We start from the raw sequence: 25,359 nt of genomic DNA, 5'->3' as shown, positions 1-25,359 counted from the left end.
AGCAGTTGGTGTCTTCTTACGGCATGTGACTCTTCCTCCCTCACCTGCTGTTAACCTGCCTTTCTTAACAAGGAAAATATCTATCGCTGTTTCTCTGTGGACATTGTGTGGAAGCTGGAGGCAAACTAGAATCCAGTTCCTCTGCTGTCCCAGGAGGTAGACTCTGTAGTTAAGCAACTAGTTCCTTTCCTGAATTTGTGAGTTTTTAAGTGGCTTTCCTATCATCTGACTAATACAGACAGTAATAACTTAAGGAACTTTGACTTGCTGTAGTTGTTGAAAATAGAAGGAAATAGGATCCTTAAGATTCTCAAGTATATACAGTAGCAGTTTCTAAATCCCTCTGTTCTGTCAAAGATTTTTAATACAGCCAGGAACAGATCCAAAGCTGAAATCTGGATGAGCAAAGAGGAAATGCCCCACAAGCGAGCTTACCATGCAGACTCATAATGCTGGTGCTCTTTTTCCTCTCTGTATATATGTGTATCTGTAAAAGGCAGGTCACTTTTTTTTACGTTTCATTAAGTATGGGTACTATCTCCTGTGTTTCGCAGAATCCTGTCATTTCAAGTTGTAATTTTGAACTTAATGAGTATGTTGGCAACTGCTATGAGTCAGTGAATTGAAGTCAAATTTAGCAAGTTTTTGTATTGGGGGACTTTGGCATGCGAGGTGAATACTAGCGGAAAAATGCGAAAGACAAATATTTGAAGAAGTATGGTGAGTGAGCCCCTGGGTGTGAAGCACTTTGAACATTAACCTGAAAAAGTAGTCATGGCTTCTTGTTGGGGGTTTGTGTTCTGATCTTTTTTGGTGCAGTTGGACAAGATGAACGGTCAGAAAGTATTAAGAATTTGATAAAAAGTGGAAATCGCTTAGCAAGGACATGGGGTAAGGTTTTGCAACAGATGTCTTAAAATACCTTGGCTGTGTATCTCGTGGATGAACAAGGGTGTTCTAGTGCCTTTGGTTATAGAAACCAGGTTGTGCCTTTGGCTTGCCTTTTTGTCTGTGTCTGAATTCCTGTTGGGGTGATTCTGAGCACTTCCATTTATGTGAGGAGGCATCCTGCAGAGTGGGGAAATGCTGTCTTGGAGCTCTTTGAGGTACTACCGAGGTATTGCTAGTTCGATCAAGCAGAAGACATCCTGCGTGATGTTACTTTAGCCTGAATTGAATATAGGGATGGGTGCCAGTACAGTACCTAAATGTGAATTTTAGTATTATCAAAGCTATGTGGAGTTCTGTGGTTATCGTTTCTGATGCTTGCTACTACTGCTTCAGATGATCAAGGTGGCAAGTGTTACGGAAATGTCTTGTATCCTGTGTAGTTTAAAAGCAAACCAAACCCACCCACACACACTAACAGCCTTGGAAGCCAAGCAAATGCTACCAGTTTTGGTTGGTTGGTTGGTTGTTTTTTCTTTGTTAGAAGTGAGGAATTATGAATGAGGTGATTCTTCCCCTCTTCGCAATTGTACGTTTTCTTCTAATAACATGGCAATCGTACTGGATCTTGCATTTACAAATCTGAGCTTATGTTTTAAGAACATCGCTAGGGAGAGTCATATGTCTCCATTGATGAAATCAGCTTCACACAACTTTTCTATCTGTTCCACAGAGCAGAATTTAACTAATTTTAAGCCCTGGGTCAGACTTTCAATGCAGGAAAAGACAACAAAGAGGATCCGTGCCTCTTGAAGATAAATAAAAGCAAGATCAGTTAAATTGATGAGATTTTGAGTCTTTAATTTCTGTAGTTATAAAGAGAAGCTAAAGCAGCTAATAATCAGTAAAGTTTGTTTAGGTATGGGACTCCTGTGTAATATTTTAGAGCAAATGAGCAATTTTGCCTTAAATTGCCAAGTATAGTGAAATGTCATTTCTTGGTGCAAGGTTGTATTATGCTTGGATCCCATGCAGTTTTGATACAATCTGGATACGCATTGTCTGTCATAAAGATGTCCTACGTTGTTTAATATATTGATCTGCTCTTTGCAGCTTCCTTTATGATTCTCATCTTTATAATCCAGACTACAAGAAATACTGCAAGTCATAGGAGTTCAGAATGTGCAAAAAGGTTGATTTGAATTAATGCAGAAATAATTTTGTTTTAATTAACCTTTAATGAAAGAGTAGCACATCTTAAATTGGTATGTGAAAATGTATGAAATGGAAGCAAAAATATGCAGCATATAGATTTTTTTTTTTTCCATGAAGCCAGTGTGTCAGTGACATGCTTGTCATGTGTTTTATTTAGAAAACAGAACAAAACAAAACCCTTCCGTACAATCAGCTGGAATTATTTGTAATCAACATACTTTTAATCGGTTTTCACAGGGATTTGTCAGTTTAAACAGTCTAGTGCAAGATTTGGTTCATTTTCTGTAGTTATAAAACTGGAGGATTAGCCTGGAGGGAGTTTACTTACATTCTTCTTAAGTTTGCTTTTGCCTAGACATCACTCCCTTGTATCACTCCCTTGTAACATGTATAGAAGCCTCATTTTTTGTCATAAGCAATAAACACACGCCATTGAAGCAGGGGTCAGTGTCATGTTGAGTAGGCACTAAGTGTTTGCTTTCTTTAAATTCCCTTTGCTGTTGTTGCTTGTGTTGTTAGCAAACTTATTACATCTTGCCTTTCCGTGATCTAACACCATGGTAGTTACAGATGTTGTGTCTTTTCCTAATAAGAAACAGAGCAGATGAGCAAAAACTAGCATTTCTTTCTTTATTTTCCAGTCTGTCCTTTCTTTATTGTATTTCAAAGGTAGATCCATGCGTTTAATCTCATGCTGCTTCTCAGCCTTTCTTAATTTCAAAGTGACTGGAAGAAACAAATATTGTAAGATAAGAAGGATTATAGGAAAGGCAGCACTTGAAAGTATTGAAACTGTCTTTGAGCTTGACTGTTGTGAAGACAAGTCTCGCTTGTTGGCTAGTACTGAAAATGGACCAGATTTCAAATCGCTTTTGCACGTAATCACTCCCTGTCTTTACTGCAGCATGTTTGTCCTGTTTGTGAGGGATGGTGGAACTCTTTAGTTTGTAAGGTTTTGAAGTAGGACCTGTTTTTCTAGTTTGTCTGGTAAGTAAAATCCTTCTAAAATAACTGCAATAGAAGGTGCTTCTCTCTATTGATCTATTGTTAAGTGAAAAAAATTGCTGTTGCTACCATCAGTAACAGCAGATAGCTTTGTAGGTCCTTGCTTTTAATGTCAGGTTCTGAAAGCTGCAAATGGATGCAAGCAAAATTTATTTACCAGTGAAACTAAATTTTTAAGTCTGAAGGAAGTTTGAGGATAAGATATACAGTGAAATAGGAACTGGTACATGCAAAAAGTTAAGAAACCAAAACGGATTCTGACTTATCACAGGCATCACTCGTAATCTTCATGATGCAGAGATGAAACTCTATTTGAAATAACCATTGTTGCTGAACTCATTTTTACCACTTCATCCAAAATGATTTCCTACTCAGTACACAGTGCAAAGTTCATTTACAAATTCACTTTTCCTGTCAGATTTATATGCATTAGTGATGTGTGTTCTCTCTAATTTAGTGTTTGGCATGTAGAGTGTCAGGAAAATGAATGATTAGCTCCGTTTGGGGAGAAGAATAAAAAGTGATAATGTCTTTATTTTTCTAATTTTAGGGTCTACTTACAGTGTGCTGTCCATAATGCCTTCTGATTCTGAAAGCAGCAGTTCTCTGAGTAGCATTGGTGAGTAAAGTATTAATCTAACAGCTTGATAAGCGTGTCCTTTGGGAGCTGGGAGAACGGGTTTTTAAGGTTCCCTTTGGGAAGCATAGAGTGATTCTGGTCATAAAAACCACAAGCTCTAAGATGTAAATGTGCATCTTTACCAGGAAAAAGTATATTCATTTAATGTGAGTTAAGCCCGTTCATGGCTGTATGCAGTTGCTGCTGATAAAATGTTACAGTTGGAGATATTGAATGATGTAACTGTGCATTGAATTATTTAGTGAAATGATGTAAAAACGACAGCGTTCGGCTTACACAAGTCTCTGCATATAAAAATACATATAGGCATGCATGTATGTGTATGTGTGTATTTATCTAGATGTGGAAATTGTAGTCAGAGTCAAAAAAATATAAATTAAAAATATTAGTAGCCAAGGTTATAGCCTTCTAAACTGTTAGAAGAGGCTGCAGGCCTTAACCCTTTTTTTCCTGGATGCGCTGAATTGTTTCATATTCTGTGGTTCTAATGATTCTGTGATTCTAATGAAAAAAACAAGCAGAAGAAAAAAAGGAAGAAAGAAATGTGACAAAAGCCTTCTAACAAGATGATCTTGGAATAGGTGTATTAGCTGTCAATTTTCCTCTACTTACATGAATGCTTTTATTGTGAAATCTATGTAGAAATCACTTGTCTTGGATAGAAAATGTAGGCTCTTGCATATTTAAAGTTCCAATGGTGTGTCAGGCTTCTATAGATTTCCCTGGCAGCATCAGGCAAGCCAGTTGTCTGTTTAAGGATGTGGATAGACATCTGTTTCAGTCATTAAGTTGAACTTTTAACTCCAGCGTGCAGGAACAAGATTTTAGGGTTGACTGAACTATTTGCTGAAAATATGGGAAGCTCTGACATGTTAGTTTGATTTTAATCAAAATCACACTTTATGCTATTACCTGAAGAAAGGTTATGATTTAATTTGCTATGAATGAATTGGGGCTGGAAATAGGAAGAAGAAAATTTGCAAGTTTTTAGGACAATCAGGTTCAAAAAAAGGAGCCTTCCAAAGAAGGAAGTTGTTCTAAGGTGAAATCCAGTAAGTCTGCTGAATAATTGGATGAAGTGATGCCTGAGATAGAAGATGCAGGTGGTGCTTTCTAGTCCCATGTTCCTGGTTTCGAAAAAGAAAGGTACACTTAAACCTTTTTTTTCCAATTTTTGTAAGTCTGTAAATGCAAATACTTAATTCTTTGTACCTGACCTTTTATAATTTTGGAAGTAGGTAGGTAGGTAACAGCTAGTGTTTACCATCATGAAGGCAACTGTGACCAATTGCAAGCTACAGATAGCTGGCTTCTATTTTCTATTTTGTTTATGCTCTATGGTATAGTACCTGACGACATTCCTGTTTCTGAACACTTAGAATTTGGCATGTTACTTCCGAGACATACGTTATTCCCATCTCAGAGAATGGAATTCTTTCTGAACTATCTTTTGTTCATGTTTTCAAATATTGAAGTTCATACTGAATCCTGATCTGTGTATTTTACCCAAAGAGTTGTCCTTAGAAGTGTTTTGTGACTTTGGTGTGTGCACTGGTTTAGTAATAAACTAAAAATCGAATGGCCTGCTGTTAAACAAAACCTGTGATCCTGTATTCTCCATAGTTTTGTTTGATTCAAATTATTAAAGCAAGTTAGGTGTTTAATATTTAGTACATTAGCAGACGGGGGAATTCTTTGTTTGAAGCTGGCATATTTGTTTTGTAGTCTGGTTATAGACTTGTTATTCATGAGTATCATGTTTTTTGTACCTCTTGTTCTGCAAGAGATAATATTTTTAATATAATCAATAGCAAAATTTTTTTGCTTAATGACTAACATATCCTAATGGACATGCCTGCGAGTCACTTCAAAGCTGCAGTCAGATTATTTTAATACTGACTGATTTACCATCATAACTGAAACTGTTTCCATGCCGGCTCTCTTGAGGCTTCATATGACTTCTTTGAATGGAATCCCAACAAATACTGAGTTGCTATAGCATTTCAGGAATTTCACATGCATCCCGTCCTCCCCCCATTCCCATCTTACTGTAATACATTTTCACAAGGATAGTTCTGTGAAATGAATGCATCAGTGAAAACAAGGTAAATACCTCCTGGTTTGGAGACAATGCAACCTTTGGAGTATGTTCTGTTTGACCTTGATAGTTCTGTGTACACACACATATATTTAAAGGAATATTTTAATTTCCCCACTCACATAGGCTTTCCTTATGGGGCAGAAAAGGGATCTATATTGTTATTCCTGAGTTAAAAACACTTGTTTTCGTTAATATTTAATAAATTTTCATTGCCTTGCTTTCTTTGCTTGTGTTTGTCAAGCAGCTCACAAATGTATTTACACATTTGATCTTTCAGAAGAGCTGAGAAAGGTATTGGGCCCAATAATTAAACCCACATAAGGAAGCAGAGTCTAAGCACAGCATCTTCTAATTAGGAGAGATAATACAATCTTTCATTTGTAGTCTTTGGACTCCATAAAAGTAACTAGAGAAGGGTATGTCCATGTGCTTCATCTTTTCTTCCCAACCTTAATCACCCTAGCTATTGTTGGAGGTGGTTTCTGCTGCCAGCATGCTTAATTAAATGATCTTTTTCTGAAATACTTCCAAGTAAGCCAGGATGTTGTGAAATTGAGATGATTCTGTATGTTTTACAGCTATCCTGGGTTTCACAGTTTATTTATGAAGCTAATGTATGTAACAGTGGTCTTGTTTTCTAGAAAAAGACCTTGATCCAAGAACTAAGCTTGAACAGTGCTAAGACAACTGTTCTTAAAATATGGCTCAAAGAAAATACGAGTTCAGTGTCAGTCAAATAAATTTGAAGTTGTTAGGATTTGGAAAGGAAGAGAGAAAGATGAGAAAACATAATCTTATCACTGTTTGTGTGTCTGAGTGTTGGGCATATTTGCAGTTCTCATTCTCCCGTTGAAAGAGGACACCAAGTACAGAGAGCAGCAGCACAGATGTACTCTTAGAGCAGTTCCTGTGCAGGGAACAATTGGATACGCTGGGGTTCTCTCAGCCTTCAGTAATGTCATAGTTTTAATAAAAGAGGAAAGCAGGTGATGTGCAAGGTGTCCCTGCCCATGGCAGGGGGGTTGGAACTAGGTGATCTTTAAGGTCCCTTCCAACCCTAACCATTCTATGATTCTATGTTTAATGTGGCTAAGAGAAGAGTTTAAGGCTAGTCTGTATTGAGTACTCTGTTGTCATCCAAGCGGTTTTTTCTTTTTTCCCTGACTAGGTGGGCTTGCAGGGCGTGAGGGGTGCAGCAAGAATGAACTTCAAGCCTCATGTGCATGTGGTAGTGTAAGCAGTTGAGCGGAAGCCAGTTTTCCCACCGGTGTAGCAGCAGCGTAGCAGCTTTGGAGAAGGAACTCCTCTTCCTAGGTTTATCTGCCTTGACCATAGATCTATCTACCTTATTTCTTTTGCATCTGTATCTAAATAGAAGTAGAGTGACTAATCATTGATCTTTACATGTTGTTGTTGTGTATTTTCCTCACCATTCAGAATTGGTTTACTTGACAAGTTTCTTTTCTCTTGTGTGCTTCCTTCCTTTCCTTTCCTGTGTATTAACAAAGTTCATGCTGTGCATATAAAATAGGTAGTTTTGATGGAACTGAGGGCAAATATTCATTGTTAATTTCCGTAAGAGGTATGAGACGAACTGCTGTAATCCCTGCATCCCACCATTGTGCTTCAGCCCCACCTTCTTCCCCCCAGAGGAACAAACCCTCATTAAATTGTCATATTCCCTCTGTATTTCCTTTCTCTTTGCTCTTGGCTAATCACAAAGATTTTTGTGTGTAAATAAAAGCATCCTTCATCCGCCCACTCCCTGTGCCTGGCAGACTTTCTGAATGAAGCTACAATCCTGCATTTCTGACATCAGAATAATTATTTATGGAGATCCAGTGCCTGGCGTGCCAGGCACGGAACAACAGTGTCACTTAGGAATTGGATAGAAACCAGTAACAGAGCAATATGTGACAGTCACTGGCTAGTCTCCCACTTGACTGGTCATGATAATGGAGAGGAAAAGAACACAGAGTAAAGACACCCTTTTTTTTTTTTTTAAAAAAAAAGGCACGTTTGTATAGTGCACTCAGGCTTTTGACATTTATAATTTCGAAGATAAATGCTCACCAAACACTGAATTGGCTCTAGGTGGCCCTGCTTGAACGGGGTTGGGACCAGATGCATCCCAGCAGGTAATGTTCTGGACATGTAACGAAAGATGGAAGGCCTGTGTTTTGAAAGATTATATTTAGATGTATAATAACAGCCAAACATCACCCTACTTATACAATACTTCAGCCTAAAATCATTAAATTTTTTTGCTGTGGGAAGTAGTAACACAGTGTCTGTGCATCTGTTGATTATCTGCTGTACTTCCAATTTCTGTCTTTTTTAATTTTTTTTACCGTCCTTGCTCTTTTCTTCCAAAATCAGGCTCCTGTCTACCTTTTTACAATAGCCAGGCACGTTCTTATTCTGGCTTGTATCACCTAAAAAAGCCCCTGTGAACTGACTTAAAAGGTATGTTTTGAGACTCTTGATACCCAATACTGCTACAGCCTCCAGTAACATGTTACTGACCTGAGCAATGTGGTGTCCTGACAGGATTATATTACCTATCCTAATTCCATAATAAAACTTCAGAAATGTAATTCTTCCTCCCCTCCTTCATGCACAGTATTATGTTTTGGGGTTTTTTTTTGGTTCAAGACATGTTATTTGAAAGAAACCAGCAGCTTGCACGCAGGAGTGAGGCTGTGGCTCTGAGGATAGCCTGTATTACACTTTATCATGATAAGCTTTGAACAGAAAGGCATTGCATACTCTTCTATTCTTTGAAAATATACTGAGATCCTCTTGAGAGGGTTTTTGGAATGGAAGAGGACTTCCATCTTTCCATGTCTATAATTTCCTTCTTCCCACAGCCAGATCTCTTTGCATTGTTGTGATCACAGCTGTCAATCTTGTATCTTCTTCATTCCACATTGCATATTATCACCTTCATCTTTTAACTTTTAACAGCCTATTATTGTTCCAGCTGTCCAATCCATTGCAAATGGTACCACTTTTTTAGTCATAAGGGTGTTTTCTTGCTTTTCACTGTCCATATCACTGTACTACCTTTTTCTGTGGTAATTTACATAGCAGTCTGTAACAAGCACCATCATTGGCACTGCAGTTTTATGACTCTGCTCTGCAGCCATCAGATGGTCATATATCTGATACCACTGAGCTGTCCAACTGACTTCAACTGACACTATTTCCTTGCTTAACTCTTTGTCTACTTATCAACCTGACAGGCTATTTGCAGGTAGTTTTTCACTAATTGCAATTCAAATTACTTAATCTAAGGTCCTTAATACTTACTCCAAAGCAAACATTACCTCTCTCCCAGCAGATGATAATTTCTTCCCAACAGTGTGTAGTCTTTCATTCTCCATTTTCATGTTGACCATGAAGGACGACTGTCCTTTTATGTTGTGATTTCAGTTTATGGCTTCACACTTTCTGCAGCTGTACATAACAAAGTGATTTTGTTTACTATTTGGAGGAAGTGTTCCGCTGCAGGTGTGGCTTAAGATACTCTTCAGTCAAAGATAAACACTTGTTCCTCGTGGAAAAGTGATTTATTTGTTTTGGCCCCTGACAGCCTATAGGAAACTCTTGTTGTATTTCTTGCCTTTTTTTCTAACACAAACACAACATTTATGTTTGGTAAAGATACCTCAACAGTTGTCACTTGTTCCTTTGTCAGTTTGTGTTAATATTATACCTGCTGAATGGCCACAGAGGAATGAGGAAAAGGTGGTGGGACTGGGACCAGTATACCCCATCAGAATCCTTTTCTGTACTGCAGTAATTGCATTCGATGTTCCATCTCCCTGCCAATCAGGCATTCTGTTCAGAAGTAATGTCCCTGTATAATTTGACCTCAGTGATTGAATTAAACATCTTACAGATTTATTTCCAATGTAATTTTCTTGTCCTTTGATCTGAAGAGTACTTCTGTAGTTTACTGCAAACAAGACTTTTAACTTAGCCAATAAATACTCTCTTCAACAAAGTAACTTCACTCACCTATTTTACTCTGTTCAGGAATCATATAGATGCCTCTAGAATTGATCCTTCATCTCTTTACCTAATTCTTGGCGTGTTTGTTAAGAACCATCTTGTAGGTACTAAGCACTTTGAATAGCTTTATTTTATTACCACTGATGTCTATGGTGTCCGTTTCCAGACAGCTGTGGGTTGACATTTAGTTATGCACAGTGTTCTCTCAAATTTTGTCACTCCAGAGGTACCCAAGAATTACTTAATGGATGCCATGTCCTAGTTTAAAAAAAAAAAAAGTAACAACAAAAAAGTTAAGTTCCCTGAAGTATACTCATGTGGTCTTGGAGGAGGATTGGGTTTTCTTGGCTTTTGTTTGGTGGTTTTGGTTTGTTTTGTGATTTTTTTTTTTTTTTTGCTTTGGGTTTTTTTGTTGTTCCTTGCATTTGTTTGGGTGTGTTTATAACATATTCTCTAATGAATCAGATTCAGTTAGTTGTTGGTCTCTTAAGGTTTCTGAAAAGATAGGTCTTGAGTACCACAAACGAAGAGCTGACTGCTTCATGGGATTTGGTTTGGTATAATGGCTCCTTAACATTTGGCAGCTCTCTAGAGAAATTTTTGAAGATTTGGTTGCTTTGTAATGGTTCAAATGGAAATACAGTGTGTGTGAATACCCGTTTTGTGCACTTCAGATAGCATGTCAGAAACACAGTGTCTTTCACTACTCCCTGAGGCCCTGTATCAGTCTGTGCATTCAGGAAACCCTTTTGGTGTCAGCAGTTATCATTAGGGGCTATAAGACAGTATGGCGAGTCAATGCTCACAACTCCTCTGCAGGAGATGTGAAGGAAAGAGCGCTGGTGGAGTCTCATCCCTGTGCCTGGTGTGCAGTGGTTGACCCTAGTTGTTGTCCCACTTGGGTTCGGATTGGACTCTTTTGCCTAGGTTATGCTTTCAGTGTGTGGATGTAAGCTTGACAAATGTAGGGTTTGAGCTTTCCCATCAGACAGATTCTGAATATTCAAACTCAGAATCTTCACTGTGTTTTCCTCAGTCACGGTAACTGATTTTATTTACTCTGATGTGTTTTAGGTCAGCAAAATTCTGCCAGGACACTTAAAATCTATATATCTGCTCTTTTTTTCCCTACTCCTTGCTATTTTTGAATACTACGTTAGAGTAGATTTGCTTTCATATTGATCTTTCTAGAACCACTGTTCAGTTATTTCTGAAGTCTTAAACTTACTGAGGTTGAAAGTTGGTTTTATATGATGCAGGGTTTGTTTAGCTGCATTAAAACAAATACTGAAGTGCTACCCGTTCTTTTGTCCTTGCATGTTACATGATCCTCGCTGCTTTCATAACCTATTAGGTTTTCTGTCTGTCTGATGAAACTGTTTCCACAGTTAATGTGGTTTGTTTTTTTTTTTTGCTTTCAGTTTCCTTTCCTCAGTATACTGCTGCTTGTTTTTACTAATGTTTTATTTCACTTACATGCAGTTCTGTTCTAGGCCCTTCACTATTTCAAGACCACTTCAAAAGATATATCTGAAGAAATGTCTCTGATAATTTCTGAAGTGCAATCCTGTTCTAGGCGTCATAAATTATTGAAATAAAGTAAATATTTTAGCACACATTTTCCTACAGTAGGCGTCTTTACTTCCTACCCCTTCCTGAGCTTGGAGAAACCCTGTTGATCATGCTTTGTGATACATCCTGCAAGTCATCTTTAACATTTTCTGTCATGATTTACAAGACCATAAAGAAATAATAGTCTGAGCATCCCTGTTGATTTTATTTTATTCTATAAGAAAGTATTGACTGTACAATGAATAGTTTCCTGTTTGTTTGCAAGCAAGAATTGGCACAAATTTATTACATGAGTTTAAAAATTCAGTCATTCTGTTAGCTTGTGACAGATTGCCTTATTGAATTAGTTGAACATGTCATACAAGTGTGTTTCTCAGAGTAATGAGTTTATTATAGTTCCAAACATGTTAATGGTATGTCTTGAAAGTAGCTGTTTTTGCATTGGTATCCATTTTCCCACCTCAGCATTATATTTTGTTGGCATTAGGGTACATCTTAGTCAGTTTAACACGTTTCCCAGCCCTGTTTCCCTCTAAAATGTTCTTTTGGGTTTTGGTTTGGTTTGGTTTGGTTTGGTTTTTTCCAAATAATATGCTACCTCATCCAAAAATCTGAAGCTAACTGAGGAGTTGTTTCTGTGTGTCTGTATTGTCTATCTCTTCAGTCAGTGATTAGTAGAGTAATCATGAAGAGTTGTATTTGCTATGTACTACAATAATGGAGCTTTATGTGGTTTCTCCAAAGTCCAGCATTTGGACTATAATCGTGTAAGATGTGATTGCTCCAGCTTTTGTTTTTAAGGCTTTTTTTTTATAAGACTTATGTTGGAAACCCTGCAAAATCTTGCTTTAGATTATGCCAATGCAAACTCAGGACTTAAAGCTTGTATTGCATTATGGGCAAAATGTGTGTTGCCCACGCTATGCATCGCTGCCGTTAGGCTGTTTCAGGGCTTGGTGGAGTGCTGAGTGCCTGGAGGCCGGCCAGGGAGTGACTTCTCCAAACCCAAGTGCAGCTCACGTGAAAAATGAGTTGAGGCTTACCGAAGCAGATGAGTGAGTTGCACTTGGCAGGATATGCTGTAAATGCATTTTCACAAATCCAGGTTGTCTGAGAAAGCATGTGAGGTACTGAAAAGTGGCATAATTCAGATAATGGAGATCTAGCCCTTAGGCTTCTACGTTTTAAGACCAGTTTGACTGGTTAAAGTGCAGAAAGGAAGTACTGCTGTGTAAAATACGCACTCGGATGGAAAAAGAATATAAAGCTGGAAGCACAGGTCACTTTACTTCTACAGCATCAGGATGTCAGATGCACTAAATGACTTTTACCATTCAGCTATAAAAGCCTTTTTAAAGGAAATGAAGAGTATGGAATTTTTCTGATGAAAGTTAACTGAAGTGTGGGGGTTTTTGTTTTGTTTTTTAGCATCCACAAATCTGATTTAACATTTATGAGACCTTTTGTACAACTGAAAATGTAAGGTTGTTAGTAAATCAAGCAAAGGTAAACTTTTTGGACTTGTGTTAACAATTAGAGGGGTAATATCTGTATTGTATTCATCTGTGTTTTTACAGTACTCAAAAGGCACACATCTCTTGGCTGGTGTTATGTGTTGACAACAATATCACTGCATTTGGGATGAAAGTATTTGTTTATGTACTTGTCAAAAGTGACAAGTTGATGAAAAATAACCTTTTCTAGTACAAGGATGAATGGCTTTGCATTAGTCAAGAAAGCTTCTTTCCTAAGGCTAATTAGCCTGTAATTATTTAAAGCAGTCTTGTCTTGCTCAGCACAGTTTTGGGACTGTTTGCACAAATGTTCTTCTCGCCTGAATAAGATTGTCACTGGAATCTTGTCAAAGATCGAGGTGGGGGAAGAAGAGGTGGAGGAGCAGAGGTATAACTCTTAGGTCCTTTTGATGTGTTTTAGAATCCCAAGAGCAGCCACTGAATGCTTGTTTAGGACTTGTGTAGCGGGTGTTGTCTATGGGACTCCTGTTGGGGTTAACACTGATACTAGGGATGGACTGAGGTTAATCCAGTGCCCTTTCCTCCATGCACACCAGCCTTCCTGATTACCTCCTCCTTCCTCTTGTGCCCCTTGTATCCTGTTCAGCTGTTTTGCTCATAAGGAGCATCAGGATGACAGATAAGCTTTTGAATTTCTCTGTAAGGATGAGAAGGGGACTTTTTCTGGGTTACACATATACTGATGTGTCAGCTCAGGTGAGAGGGGGTACAAATTGCCACTGAATTACCCAAGACCATGCAGCCTGTCAGTACCTGAAGTTTGTCTGCCTTAACTTTTTCATTTGTTTATGAAATTTCCTGCCCATGTGTCCAAGCTATTCCAAATGAATATGTACTCTGACTTTTTTTTATCTGTCCATTTGTTTTTTTCCTTTTTATTCACTATATCACAAGCCTAGGGTTAGTGCATTTGTATTATGACTGGTTTCTGTATAGTCTTGACTTAAAAATTATATAGAATGTTCTTATTTTAGAAAAAGAAAGGAAGAAAGGATAACTGCATTTTACAAGTTAAATGCAGTTAATTTAAAACTGCATTTTACATCCACCCTTTTGGATGAAGGGGCTCCATCTGGATGGAAGAGTGAAACCAAGTAGTAGGAGAAAGCCCAAATGCAGCCTCCACTGAGAATTCCTTTGAGTGACAGAAGTTTGTCTTTCTACAGAATGCAGCCTGTTCCTGCAATTTTTTATTTCTTCAGTTTGCTATTAGAGCATTTGCATATATTATTATGCAATAGCTGGATTAAAAGAACAGGAACAAGGATCCTATTATTCTAGATGCTGTATGTATGATAGCCCTGACCCTGCTGTTAGTTTGGTGTGGGAACTTTAAAGCACAGGGAGCTCTACTTAAAAGCTGGAGAGACTTTTTGCATTCTGCAATACCTTCCTGAACTGGGTTTACAGATAAGTAACCAATCCTTGCAACCCATTAGCAGTTGATCAGATGAAGTGACTTTGTTTGAAATTCTTTTTTGGAAAAGAAAGTGATCAGAGTGCATTGTTTTACTATTTTAAGTTTTGTTTCTTCATTTAAAAAAAAGACATAATAAAGTACATCCTAACAGCTTAATACATAAGTCAGCAACTTGTTTCAAGTCTATGATTATGCAAACTATTTCTAGAAATTCTCTTTTGGGTAGAGAATATTAATCTATATACATTTAGGCTTCTAATTTTCACATCTGTGATGTGTATCTTTGAACTTATTCTCATGTGTCTGGGATTTAAAATGGGCAGAACTAAAATTAGAGTTGAAGTAATTGTCAGCATATTGTGGAACATAATGTACCACACTTTTATCTCTGCGGTGGAAGAAGACCTCTTTGTATTGGTATAACTGCCTGAGAAGACAGTAGGCATCATCGCTTGCCTCTGATGCTAAGAAAGCTGAGAATTCAAAGATGCCATGGAACTCTTTAATGTATGACTGCCCCTTAGAGGAAATTTGATGTGTAGTCCAGTTGCAGTGATTGTACTGTACTCATTTTAGCCACCACTGTAAAAATGAAGCCTGTTTCTCCTAAGTCAAATCGTTAACTGCACATACTATGCTGATAAATTGTGACATGTGAAAGTATAGAATTGCATTAAAAATATATGTTTGCAGTAGTACATAGTGGAATAGCATGTCTGTGCTGCTCAATACAGGAACAGGAATGGAGGCCCTGTGCTGTAACAGTTTCTTTGCTGTCATTGGGGTAAGTTCATGTGGGTGGGATTTACTTTGTTTTAGAAGAAAGAACATGTTTCTTCATTGGAAATAATGTTGTACCTATAACTTCTGTCTTATATGGTATTATCTGAGATTTTTATGATTGTGACTGCCAACTTGCATTGCCTTGACTTTTAGGCGACTTGTATTTTCATGAATGAGCAAGGAACCTACTCACACCAACCTAACTTGCAAGACAGATAGGGCCTTTCTGCTAGCATAGGGTATGACTGAAATGGAGTTATTCTTTTGTCAACTCACTGAAAACTTCCATGACTTGTTTCATTTTTGAACGAGGTTCTGCAACCAAAAATGTAGGATTTTTTAAATCAGTGTTAACTTCTTCAGTAAAGTTGTATTTTTCTTTTGAGGAGTTCTGCCAATTTTTTATCTCTTGGTCAGGTACGACTGGTAAAGCGTCATCTCCACCACCTGTAATAGACACAAGACAGATGAGTGAGAAGCTGGAGACGATACTCTATCAGCTCCGTCAGGTAACTCGTGAGAGGGATGAGCTGCGCAAGCGACTTGCACTTTCATCTCCTGGATCAACTTTTGATGACTGCAGGTAAAAATAAGACATGTAACATTTTAATGTAGTCCTCAGTACTGTTTATCTGTGCCTTGTCTCCTGGTTGCCTGGAGATGGCACAGGAGCATCAGGATGCTGCAGGGTATGTGTGTTGCTTGTAACCTACCTGCATCCTGGTGATGTGTGTGTACAGAGGTGACCACATTCACGTTTCAGAGTTGCCTGTTGAATGTCTCTTCCCACTTTCTCCAGCAATTTTGCTGTGGGAATGAGGGGACTAGGGCGCATCTATATGTTGAAAGAAGAAAGCAAACAAGTTTTTTAGGCTTCCTGGGTTATGTTGTGGGCAGAGGAAGAAGACAGTGTCTGAAGCACCTGCTGTTTTGAAAGGAAGAGAGAAGAAAGGGCAATAGCTCTGAATACTTGGCTGGATCACACAAATTAGGAGAGGCAAAAAAAACCATCTAAGCTGTTTTTGTGCTGCTGCAAGTAGAGAGGGCTTTGGACTTCTGTTGAGGGAAGCTGTTTTTAGGAGATCCACTTTCTGGTATATGTAGATCGAGGGGCTGTGTAGCATTAACAGGTTGAGAGTAAGGAACTCCTGAGAAGTTATGGGTGCTGCCAAATTAAAATAATGTGTTCGAAGTCACTTAATGTCCAGCAGCCTTATGCAGCTCATTCTAATGTGATGGTTGATAAGTTATGAGGAAGACTCACGGATTGTATGAGTTAATTGTAGATAAGGGCTTTATTGGGTAGGAAACAGAGTTGGTTTAATTTAGAGGGTTAAAGATCTGCTAATATTTAGATGTGTGACTTTGGACGCACTTGGCAGGTACATTTTGCCTGCACTAGGCATGTGTAAGAGAAAGTTTTTGAACCTTGGAAAAAATTGTCTGTCACTGAATCTGAAATAAGAACAAAGAACAGATTTTCTGGGAGGTGTTGCCATGATGCATAGCTTCTCTGAACTGGAACGTTTTATTTCTCGTTGTTTGTATCTGTTGCTTCATCAGCTCCATCTGTATTTGAACCAGTGAACTGGATTGGAGAATCTGGGCATTATATTCACTCCAGCTGCCAGTGTAGTATTGTATATTGTGGAAAATACTAATTTTTACAGCTTCAAGAACCACTCATCAAAATAAACATTGCATTTGGGCAGTGCTTGGACAGTGTGTGTTAGTTAGATGGAGGATGCTGCCTTCCAAACAATTAAATGCTTAAGGGGTGGAAATTAATGAAGATTACTAGCTGACATTTTTTTCCTTTTATATAAAAGTGACTACTCCTCCCATCCACATACAGATCTATGGTTTCTGGAAGCTTGCTGGTGTTTTTTTTGTTGGTGTGTTTTTTTTTTTTAATTATTATTTTGTAATGTATTCTTTCCTTGTATAAAACTAATCTTCAGGCTTCCATCAGTCAGAGCCCAGACGTTGCAGTTGTGCTGAAATGTGAAAGCTGAAAGATCATTATTTAGATCATTACTTTTATGACCCAAAAAGGGCTTTTGCTTTCCTGGCTGTGTATGCTGCTTTAAGCATGGCTGTACCAAACACAGGTAGTGTAGAGATGAATCTTGACACGTCACGATGACATGCTTCCAAACAGTTGGAGCTTACAGTAGGCTGGGCTGTGCGGGCTGTGAAGGCTGGCGGTTGCAAAACCAAGAGCTGTTTTCCAGAGCAAGTGTTGACTAAGTCTAGAGCAGTGGAAGAGGAGCCACAGTGGTGGATTGTGATGTGCTGAATCAGATGAACATGTGTCATCCTGCTGGACAGGAGTAGGATTGCTCATGCTGTGCTTGCGTCACTTGACAGTGACTCTATGTGTGCATGTGTTGTGGTGACTAAGCAAAGATTGTGACCAAATAATTTTGTGTGCTCAAGGTGCGATTCATAGACTTAAATTTGCTCTGCTTACTACTTATTCAGTAACTGCAATACCAATAAAGCCCCTGAAAACTGCCTTTGAGAAGAGACTGTTTTATGTATAATCTGTAATTGTTGTTGTTGTGGGTGGAATTGCAATAGCAAATGAGAACATTTTAAAGTTATTAGGTAGGTATTGCTTACCAAGCTGGATCTGCCACTGGCATTACCTGTTGTGTCAGCATCGGATACATGTAAATGTCAGTCTCACTGTGGCCATGAGTTCCGCTCAGGGTAATTCCCCTGGAATACAAAGGGTTTTGAGGGTTGTTATATGAATATCAGATAAACAGTTGGAGCTTCAACACTAGCATTTTAAAAATTGCTAATGTTTGATCCAGTGCTTCCAAAATAGTAGCTGACACCTTTCCTTTATTGAAATCTTTTGGTTGGTTGGTTTTTGAGGCATTTTAGCATGAAACTGTGTTGGTCTTCCTTAAGCAAGGGTCAACCACTACATGCATATGAATGGACTGTTTTGTTACTCATTTTTTTTACTTCTGACCAATATTCCTCCTGTGCATATCCTTTTTTTTTTTTTTTTTTTTCTTGCTGAGGCATAAACCTCTGGAACAGCACTGTGGAACATACGGCCTTGGCTATCCTGATGTTTATTTCATATATATGAGCTAGAATGCAGGACGTTACTGGTGGCATTATTGTTCCTTCCTCACTGTGTAGGCAGGCTAACTTCTGTAGTTACCTACATGGTATCCATGTTTATAGGATTTTTATTATTTATGAGTAATGCTAGTGTTACTTCAGCATTATATGAAATATATGTGCTTGATGTTAGACTTGTAGAACAAGTTCTCACCGTAGCTTTGAGACTGACCTAATAGTTATCCTCTAGTAAAAATTCGTACACTGAAATATATTCCATGAATATAGATTCATGATTACAAGCTTAATATGAACATGTGTTAATGGGTCTGAGTTAGCTTAACGCTTCAACTGAGAGTTAAACTGTGCTTTAATAGATGCTGTCATTTTAATGACTGTGGTAGACAGATGGTGTCTATGCTCAATAATTTCACCCTAAAGTCTAATTTAAATCAATACTTGTGGTTTTAGTGATTCTGTCAAGGGTGTGAACATTGCAAAGTGAGTTTTAGTTATGCTAACTAGGGTAGTATTTTAAAAGAATAACACCACAGTAATTGCGGTAATACGTCTGTAACACTGTATGAGTCATGTACTACTACTTCTGGCACCCCTAAACAGTGAATTAAAAAAAAGCGAACTACAAGACATCCCTGTATATGTGACTTGAATGTTTAATGTCTTTATATGAATTTGGCTTTTAATTGTTGCTGAAGTCTGCCAGTCAAAGAAAGGTTTTTTGGTTTTGTTGTCCTGTGGAGCACTTTTCTGGATAAAGGAGAAAAAGAGGAATTACAATTGAAGGCCTTATTGCTCAGGAACCCAAATACAACAGGGTTGCTAAAAAAGCCTCCTGCATGTCACATGCTCCCTAAAAGTCTCTGAATCAGATGTGGCAGGCTTTTTTTTTTTTTTTTTAAATCTCACCACTGCAGCAGTGTGAAACCATTCGCATTTCGATTCAATTACCAGCTGCATTTCAGTTCCAGAACCTGTGTTACTGTTTTTTGTGTGAAGCCAAGAGAATTCTGATTGTTTTTCAGGCTGCGCTTACAGTGAAGCCATTTGGGAGAGAGAGCGGTGGGAGGGAGGAAGGGTGTTCTGTGCAACAACAGAGCAAATCTGGTATGAGGCTAAAGAGAGTGAAATTAGAATGCAATTGTTTTCTTTTGGGTCGTGGTGGTTTTGTTTTTTTTTCATTGTCTGTGGAGTTACAAGAGACCCAGGAGATGACACAGGGACATCTGTCAGAAGCTTCATTTTCAAACTGGAAAATTCAATGGTGCAGAAATTTTGTGACTGTAGAGGAGGAACAGTTTAATTTAGAGTCTCTTAGAAGCTTAGTGCTTCAAAACAAGAAGACATAATACTGCTAATCTGGTTTTTAGCATGATTTATGATTTTTCTAATAAATAAAGGTATCGTGTGCAGTGACTGCACGTTCTAGACATACTCTGTGTTGGTCAATTGCTTGACAAGGTAGATTATTTTATGAATTTTCTTCTTTCCCAATCTTCCTGATATACTTAAAACATTACAGTCAAAAATATTTTTTTGACTGACTGTGGCTTTCACTTTGTTCAATTTACTGAAAATTGCTTATTGGAGATTATATTGTGTTGGATATTCTGGATTATTTGAACAAAATTTGGGTTATGTTATGGAAGTGAGAGGTAGATTCTGATATGTTTTCTCATTTATTTGAAGTAGTTAAAAAGAACAGGGCAACACACAATCAGATATGTAAATCAGGTGAATGACCTGGTCAAATCAGTTAAATTCAATGATCAGTCAGTCAAACTAGTCAAATTCTGCCGGCACAGATGCATGTGTTTGTCCCATTGACATTCGTTCTCTCAGCCCTAACACTCATTTTCCTAAGGAGGTATAGGCAGGGTCATACAGCCACTGCCTAGATGAGGTTTTCCCTAGCCCAGGTCTCCATGCAGCCCCCCCTTGACTTTGGCAGCCTCTTTTCAGCTCTACTCTTAGTGTAGCTCTGCTTTTTCTTTGTGAGTTTTGACAGGGTAGCACAGGAGTATACTGTGATTGACTTGTTCTTGTATCAAGTGACAGTTCTGCTCTGTGGTAATACAGCTGTTCAGAAGAGAGCTACACGAACACTCAGGAATATTTTTGGCTGTGTTAATGTTAGATGGAATTATCTCAATATTAGATGTTACATCTCAATATAAAACTAACACAGGTTAAAGTCAGTGAATTTTTATTTGTGGTTGCATCTTAATGTGAAGTGCCCAGTGTTTAAATTAAAGCATAATATAATCTAAGTATTAAGATTTCTGTGATACTGTCTATTTATTGGACAGTAATTTTCCAGATGTCTCATTCTCTTGAGTAGCTGATCTTCAACTTCATATTCTTTTTCGATCCTAGGCCTAGTCCAAAACCAAATCATGATTATGAAAGACTGAAGATTCAGTGCATGAAGGCCATGTCAGACCTACAGTCTCTGCAGAATCAACACACCAAGACACTGAAGAGGTGTGAAGAAGCAGCAAAAGAGGCAGACTTTTATCAGTAAGTATTAGTAAAGCTGTATGAGGTGCAATTTTACCAGTCTCTGCTAGATTACAAAGAGGTTCTGTTTTTGGATTTGCCATGAGAATAGTACTGATAAGGTAGTTTTTAGTTGGTGCTGGGGAGTGCTTGCACCAAATTCAAGGTCTTTCTCAGCTTCTGATACTGCAGCTGTGTTCCCAACTTTCTCATCACAAGCTGGAGGTGGGGCTAGAACAGGGAAGACACACACAGCTTTCAGACAGCTAACCCAAACTAACCAAAGGAATATTTTGTTCCATAGCACATCATGTTCAGTATATAAGCCAGGAGTGGGCTGGGGGGGCCATAGCTCCTTTGCTACCTTGCTTGTTCGTAAGTTAGCTTGATCATTTAGCTTGTTTGTTCGTGTGTGCATTTGTTAGTGAGTCAGTAGGGTCAGTTGCCTTTCTCAGTTGTGCTCACGCTCGTGGGGCTCTCCAGCTTTGCTGTGACTGCTCTCTGACTCTGGCTACTCGGGACCTGTCTGTGTATCGTTTAGCAGGGGGTGAGCAATTGTATCATATGTTTTATATTATTTTAATTACATGTTATTAATAACATTGTTAGTATTACTAGCATTGCTATAATATTCATTTATATTCAGTTATTAAATTATTCTTGTCTCAGATCACAGGCTTCCTTGTCTTTTCCTCTGCTGCTTCTCCTCTGCTGGAGAAGGAGAGAGGGGGTGAGCAAGTGGCTACGTGGTAGTTCATTGCTAGTGGAGGTTAAACCACGACATTGTGGTTTGTTTGTTTGCTTTTAAAACAAAACTAACAAAAATCTTTTTGTATGCTATTCATCTGTATTTTGGTTAGCTGCTGCCTAGCCAAGCGGTCCAAGAGAAAGTGGAGGTGATTAATGGGATAATTTCTGTTATCTCCAGGACCATCTTATGCTCTGATTAAACAATTTCTGTTTGTCTACCAACTTGCTTTTAAAATGGGTATGAAAAGGTGTTGATGGCTGACATAAATCCATCATCTCTTTTGATGCTGTTTGAGTACTGTGTGCGTTCATATATTTTCATATTTATGGCCCTGTTTCTGATCCCCACCCCCCGCTCTCCTGTGCTTGGAATAATCAAATAAGCAAAATTGAGTTAGTTTGACCTGCTTTCTTGGTCAGAAACTCATGCTGGAAATGAATTAGTCCTGGACTTTGTCCAGGCAAGTTGGCCTCTAAGAGTGTTTTTTCTGTGCCGTGACAGCACGTTGCACAGTCGGCTGCTGAGTGACCAGTCACAGCTGAAGGAGGACATGGATACCTTGAAGAGGAAAAACACGCAGTTGGTGCGAGAACATAATCATCTCCAGCAGTCGTGTGAGGAAATGAAGAGGCTTCACGATGAGGATCAGAAAGAGATAACGGACCTGCGCAGCCAGCAGCAGCAGGTAAGCTACAGCTTGTAGTGTATGTGCTAGAAGAGATCATGAATTATTTCTTTGGTAAATAAGTCAGTAAAACCGAACGTGCAGCACTGCTTCCTTATGTCTTAACAATTTTGAAACATCCACCTTAAATTTTACAGCACTAGTGGAGAAAATGAGATCTTGGATACTACCTGATTTTCAGTGTCTAGCTGGGAAAAAGAACGAGGGCAGTAGAATATTAGGTAGTAATAAGAAATTTTGATGCAGAGATGAAAGAAAATGTACATGAGGAAGATTGTATATGCATGATATTTTTCTAAGTGGGTGGAGAGGCATCAAAAAACCTAGCCTGAAGCTGCAAAGTGATTAAAAGGATGACTCTTTTCCTAGGGTATTTTATGGGACAGGCCTAGCTTTAAACTTGCATGCAATGTTCATGTTTTGGAAAGAATCACAATAAAAGTGAGTGGCAGAGATGGGTTTGTTTTTTTTGAGTGGTTGGGTTTTTAGTTCTTTCCTTCTGCTTTCCTTTTATTTTTTTAATTATTCTAATGACACCATAAAGGTTAGGGAGATTACTGAGCTAAGTTTGGTTATTTAGGTTAGCAGACACTATTCAGTTAGAACAAAGCTACTGGTCCATTAATGTTTTTGAACTTGAAACAAAAAAAGACAAGCTTTTCAGGACTGGAAGAGGTGTATGTTTCAGAACTGTTTGACAGGCTGTTTTCAGGCCAATGTTGTTCACATGTCCTGAAGAAAGACAAGCAAGAGTAACATAAGGAGCAACTGGTCACCTCAAGTCCATGGTTCCCCTATGGAAAAGTCATTTAGTTAGAGCAACAGTTACAGTAACATGTGGAATGGTGGAAGAGGATATCTCAGTTCTGTGTGTAGGCTGATTCACAGGGCAGGCAAACTTGCAAGTCAAACATTAGGCTTCAGAAGCAAAACCTATGCAAACAAAAATAATTTTTTGCTAGGGTAGGAGGGGCAAAGGTCAAAGCAAACTGGTTGTGCTGAATAGCACTTTAGGAGGTGCTTGAGAGCTGGTGCAAAGAAGAGTGAGGATTTGTATTGCCTTTTGTTCCCTTCCTCTAACACTGTCTTGAGAGTTCTGCTGTGAAATGCTTTAGGGCCTTTGTTCAGAAGATGGCAGAGTTGACTTGCTGTGTACACGCGGGCAAATCACTTAATTGCTCTGTGCCTCAGTTTCCCAGTCTGCAAAGCAGAGATATAAAACCTCCAAGAGCAGGACATGATGTTTTGAGGTTCAGTCCTCAAGTTTGAAATGACCTGGCAGAACAGAAGGATGCTGAGGTACCATTGTCAGCATTTTAAAAAAGCAATTCAGTCTCGTGTCAACATCATGATTGACCCTTTAAGGAAAGTGATGTATGTGTCTCTCTGTGAGAAAGTTGTGTAACTCCGTTTCTCAGCATGTCAGTGTGAATCACGGTGTCTTGAAGGTGTGCCAAGGGTCCTATCTTGTCAGTGTCATTTCTCGTCTGAGTTAGTCTAACTCTGTGTGGATCCCTCTGATGTGTTGTTTCGTTGTCAGGCCGTAGCAAAACAAGAGTATCTTGGTGGCCTCAGAGAGCAAAAACTATGGATGGGATTACTCTTCCTGTGGTATTGTCCTGGATTTGCTATGTAGCAGCTGACCAGCTTAAGTTTCTGCTGCTCACATAAGAAGTTTCTTGTTGCCATGGCTCTCTCGCTTGGTCCAGCTGGGACTATTTACTTTTTCTCAGAGTGGGATTTTGAATGAGAGACCTTCCTTATTACAGTGCTTCCTGTTTATGGCATTTCTGGCTTCCTCCATCAGATCTCTGTTAGCAAGTTTGTGCTGAATTTCATCCCATTTCTAGTATATTTTTCCTTCTTTAATTATTTAGTATATTTTCAGCAAAAAGACATTCCATATGTGCTTTTGCCAGTGTCAAGTGGTTTGTTTCTGTTTGGATTCTCAAATATGTGATTCTGAGACATGTTCTCAAAATGCTTTGTGAAGTAGTCTTCAGCAAAATGGCTCTTTTGAGCAGTTTTAAATGAGCGTGTGTTTAGATATGCCTACAGTTTATCACGTTTAACCTATCTGAAATGGTTCACTGAAGCATGCTACCTAATCACGGGTCTAACTCTGTGCGGGTTCTGCTGCTGAATCCACTGAGGATGGGGATGTATGTGGAAATAGCCATGCCAGTGAGACTCTCACCGAAGTGCAGCCTTATTCCAGGACTGCTTTTATGAACAGTAACTTTCTGCTTTTACATATCTTGGTTAGTTCAAGGACACCAGTGTCAGGCTGAAGAACTCTGTGTCTTTTGCCTTGCCTACTTAGAGAACTGGTTTCCTGACAGTTACGGTTGTTTTCCACTACGTATGGGCAGTGAGCAGCTGGCAAAGAGCAGGCGGTTTCCTTTCCTTTTTGTCTGCAGTCATCCAGGTTCTGTGTTCAGGAACAGGCCCATACTCTGAATATAAGACACAGAAGAAGATGGGGAAACAGTCTGTGCATGCAGGGTAGTTGCCATGTGTTTTGTTTCAATGTCTTATAGATGTTTTATATGTTTCATGTTTTCTGTCCATTTTTTCCTTCAAATTTTTAAAAAATTTTTGTTTTCAGATAGCTAGAGTCATACCTTTGTAGGTTAACATTGATTATAAATTCCTGGCATCTCTCTAGATAGAACATTCCTTTTTATTCCCACCACTCCATCAGGGCCAAATTTCAATTTAAAATACAAAAATAGAAAAAAATAAGAATAGCCTTAAAAAAAAAAAGGGACGGGGGGGAGAGGAGGAGGAGGTAAAGCTTCATTTCAGGCACAGTTTTTGCCTTTTGAGAAAGAAGAAGGACCAGATTTGCTGAAGCTCATTAGGGGCTTTCTGTTGTTGTTTCTGGTCATTTATCATCAACATTGCTATTTACAACAAGATTCTTATTGTCTATAGAAATTCATTTGTAACTACGATTCAGGTCAGGCTTTAAAATGGAGTTTTCTCTTCCTGTTCATATTTTATGGATATCTTTTGAAACACAAATCTCTGTGGATAGTTCTCAGATGCAATACTACATGAATATTAAAATACATGCCTGTGTGCATTAACATATTTAGCATGGATTTTGTTCTCTTGAAGTTTTAAATTATTTAATTTGTTCA

General features: G+C 38.5%; 1 protein-coding gene across 1 annotated transcript in view; it reads left to right on the top strand.

Moving 5' to 3' along the window:
• The window catches only part of LOC104517307 (disks large homolog 5-like), a gene marked incomplete at its 3' end in the record, with an annotated part of 35,583 nt that overhangs the window by 1,577 nt on the left and 8,647 nt on the right, over positions 1-25,359 (top strand). The window contains exons 2-6 of the mRNA XM_010161911.1: positions 820-891; positions 3,659-3,727; positions 15,594-15,759; positions 20,655-20,798; positions 22,030-22,213. Of these exons, the coding sequence (XP_010160213.1) occupies positions 820-891; positions 3,659-3,727; positions 15,594-15,759; positions 20,655-20,798; positions 22,030-22,213 (635 nt within the window). The remainder of the gene's footprint in view (positions 1-819; positions 892-3,658; positions 3,728-15,593; positions 15,760-20,654; positions 20,799-22,029; positions 22,214-25,359) is intronic.

This window comes from Eurypyga helias, unplaced genomic scaffold (genome assembly GCF_000690775.1).
Source record: "Eurypyga helias isolate BGI_N326 unplaced genomic scaffold, ASM69077v1 scaffold9682, whole genome shotgun sequence".
NCBI lineage: Eukaryota > Metazoa > Chordata > Aves > Eurypygiformes > Eurypygidae > Eurypyga > Eurypyga helias.
The sequence above is the reverse complement of the archived record's forward strand: the minus strand, read 5'-3'. Positions and strand labels throughout refer to the sequence as shown.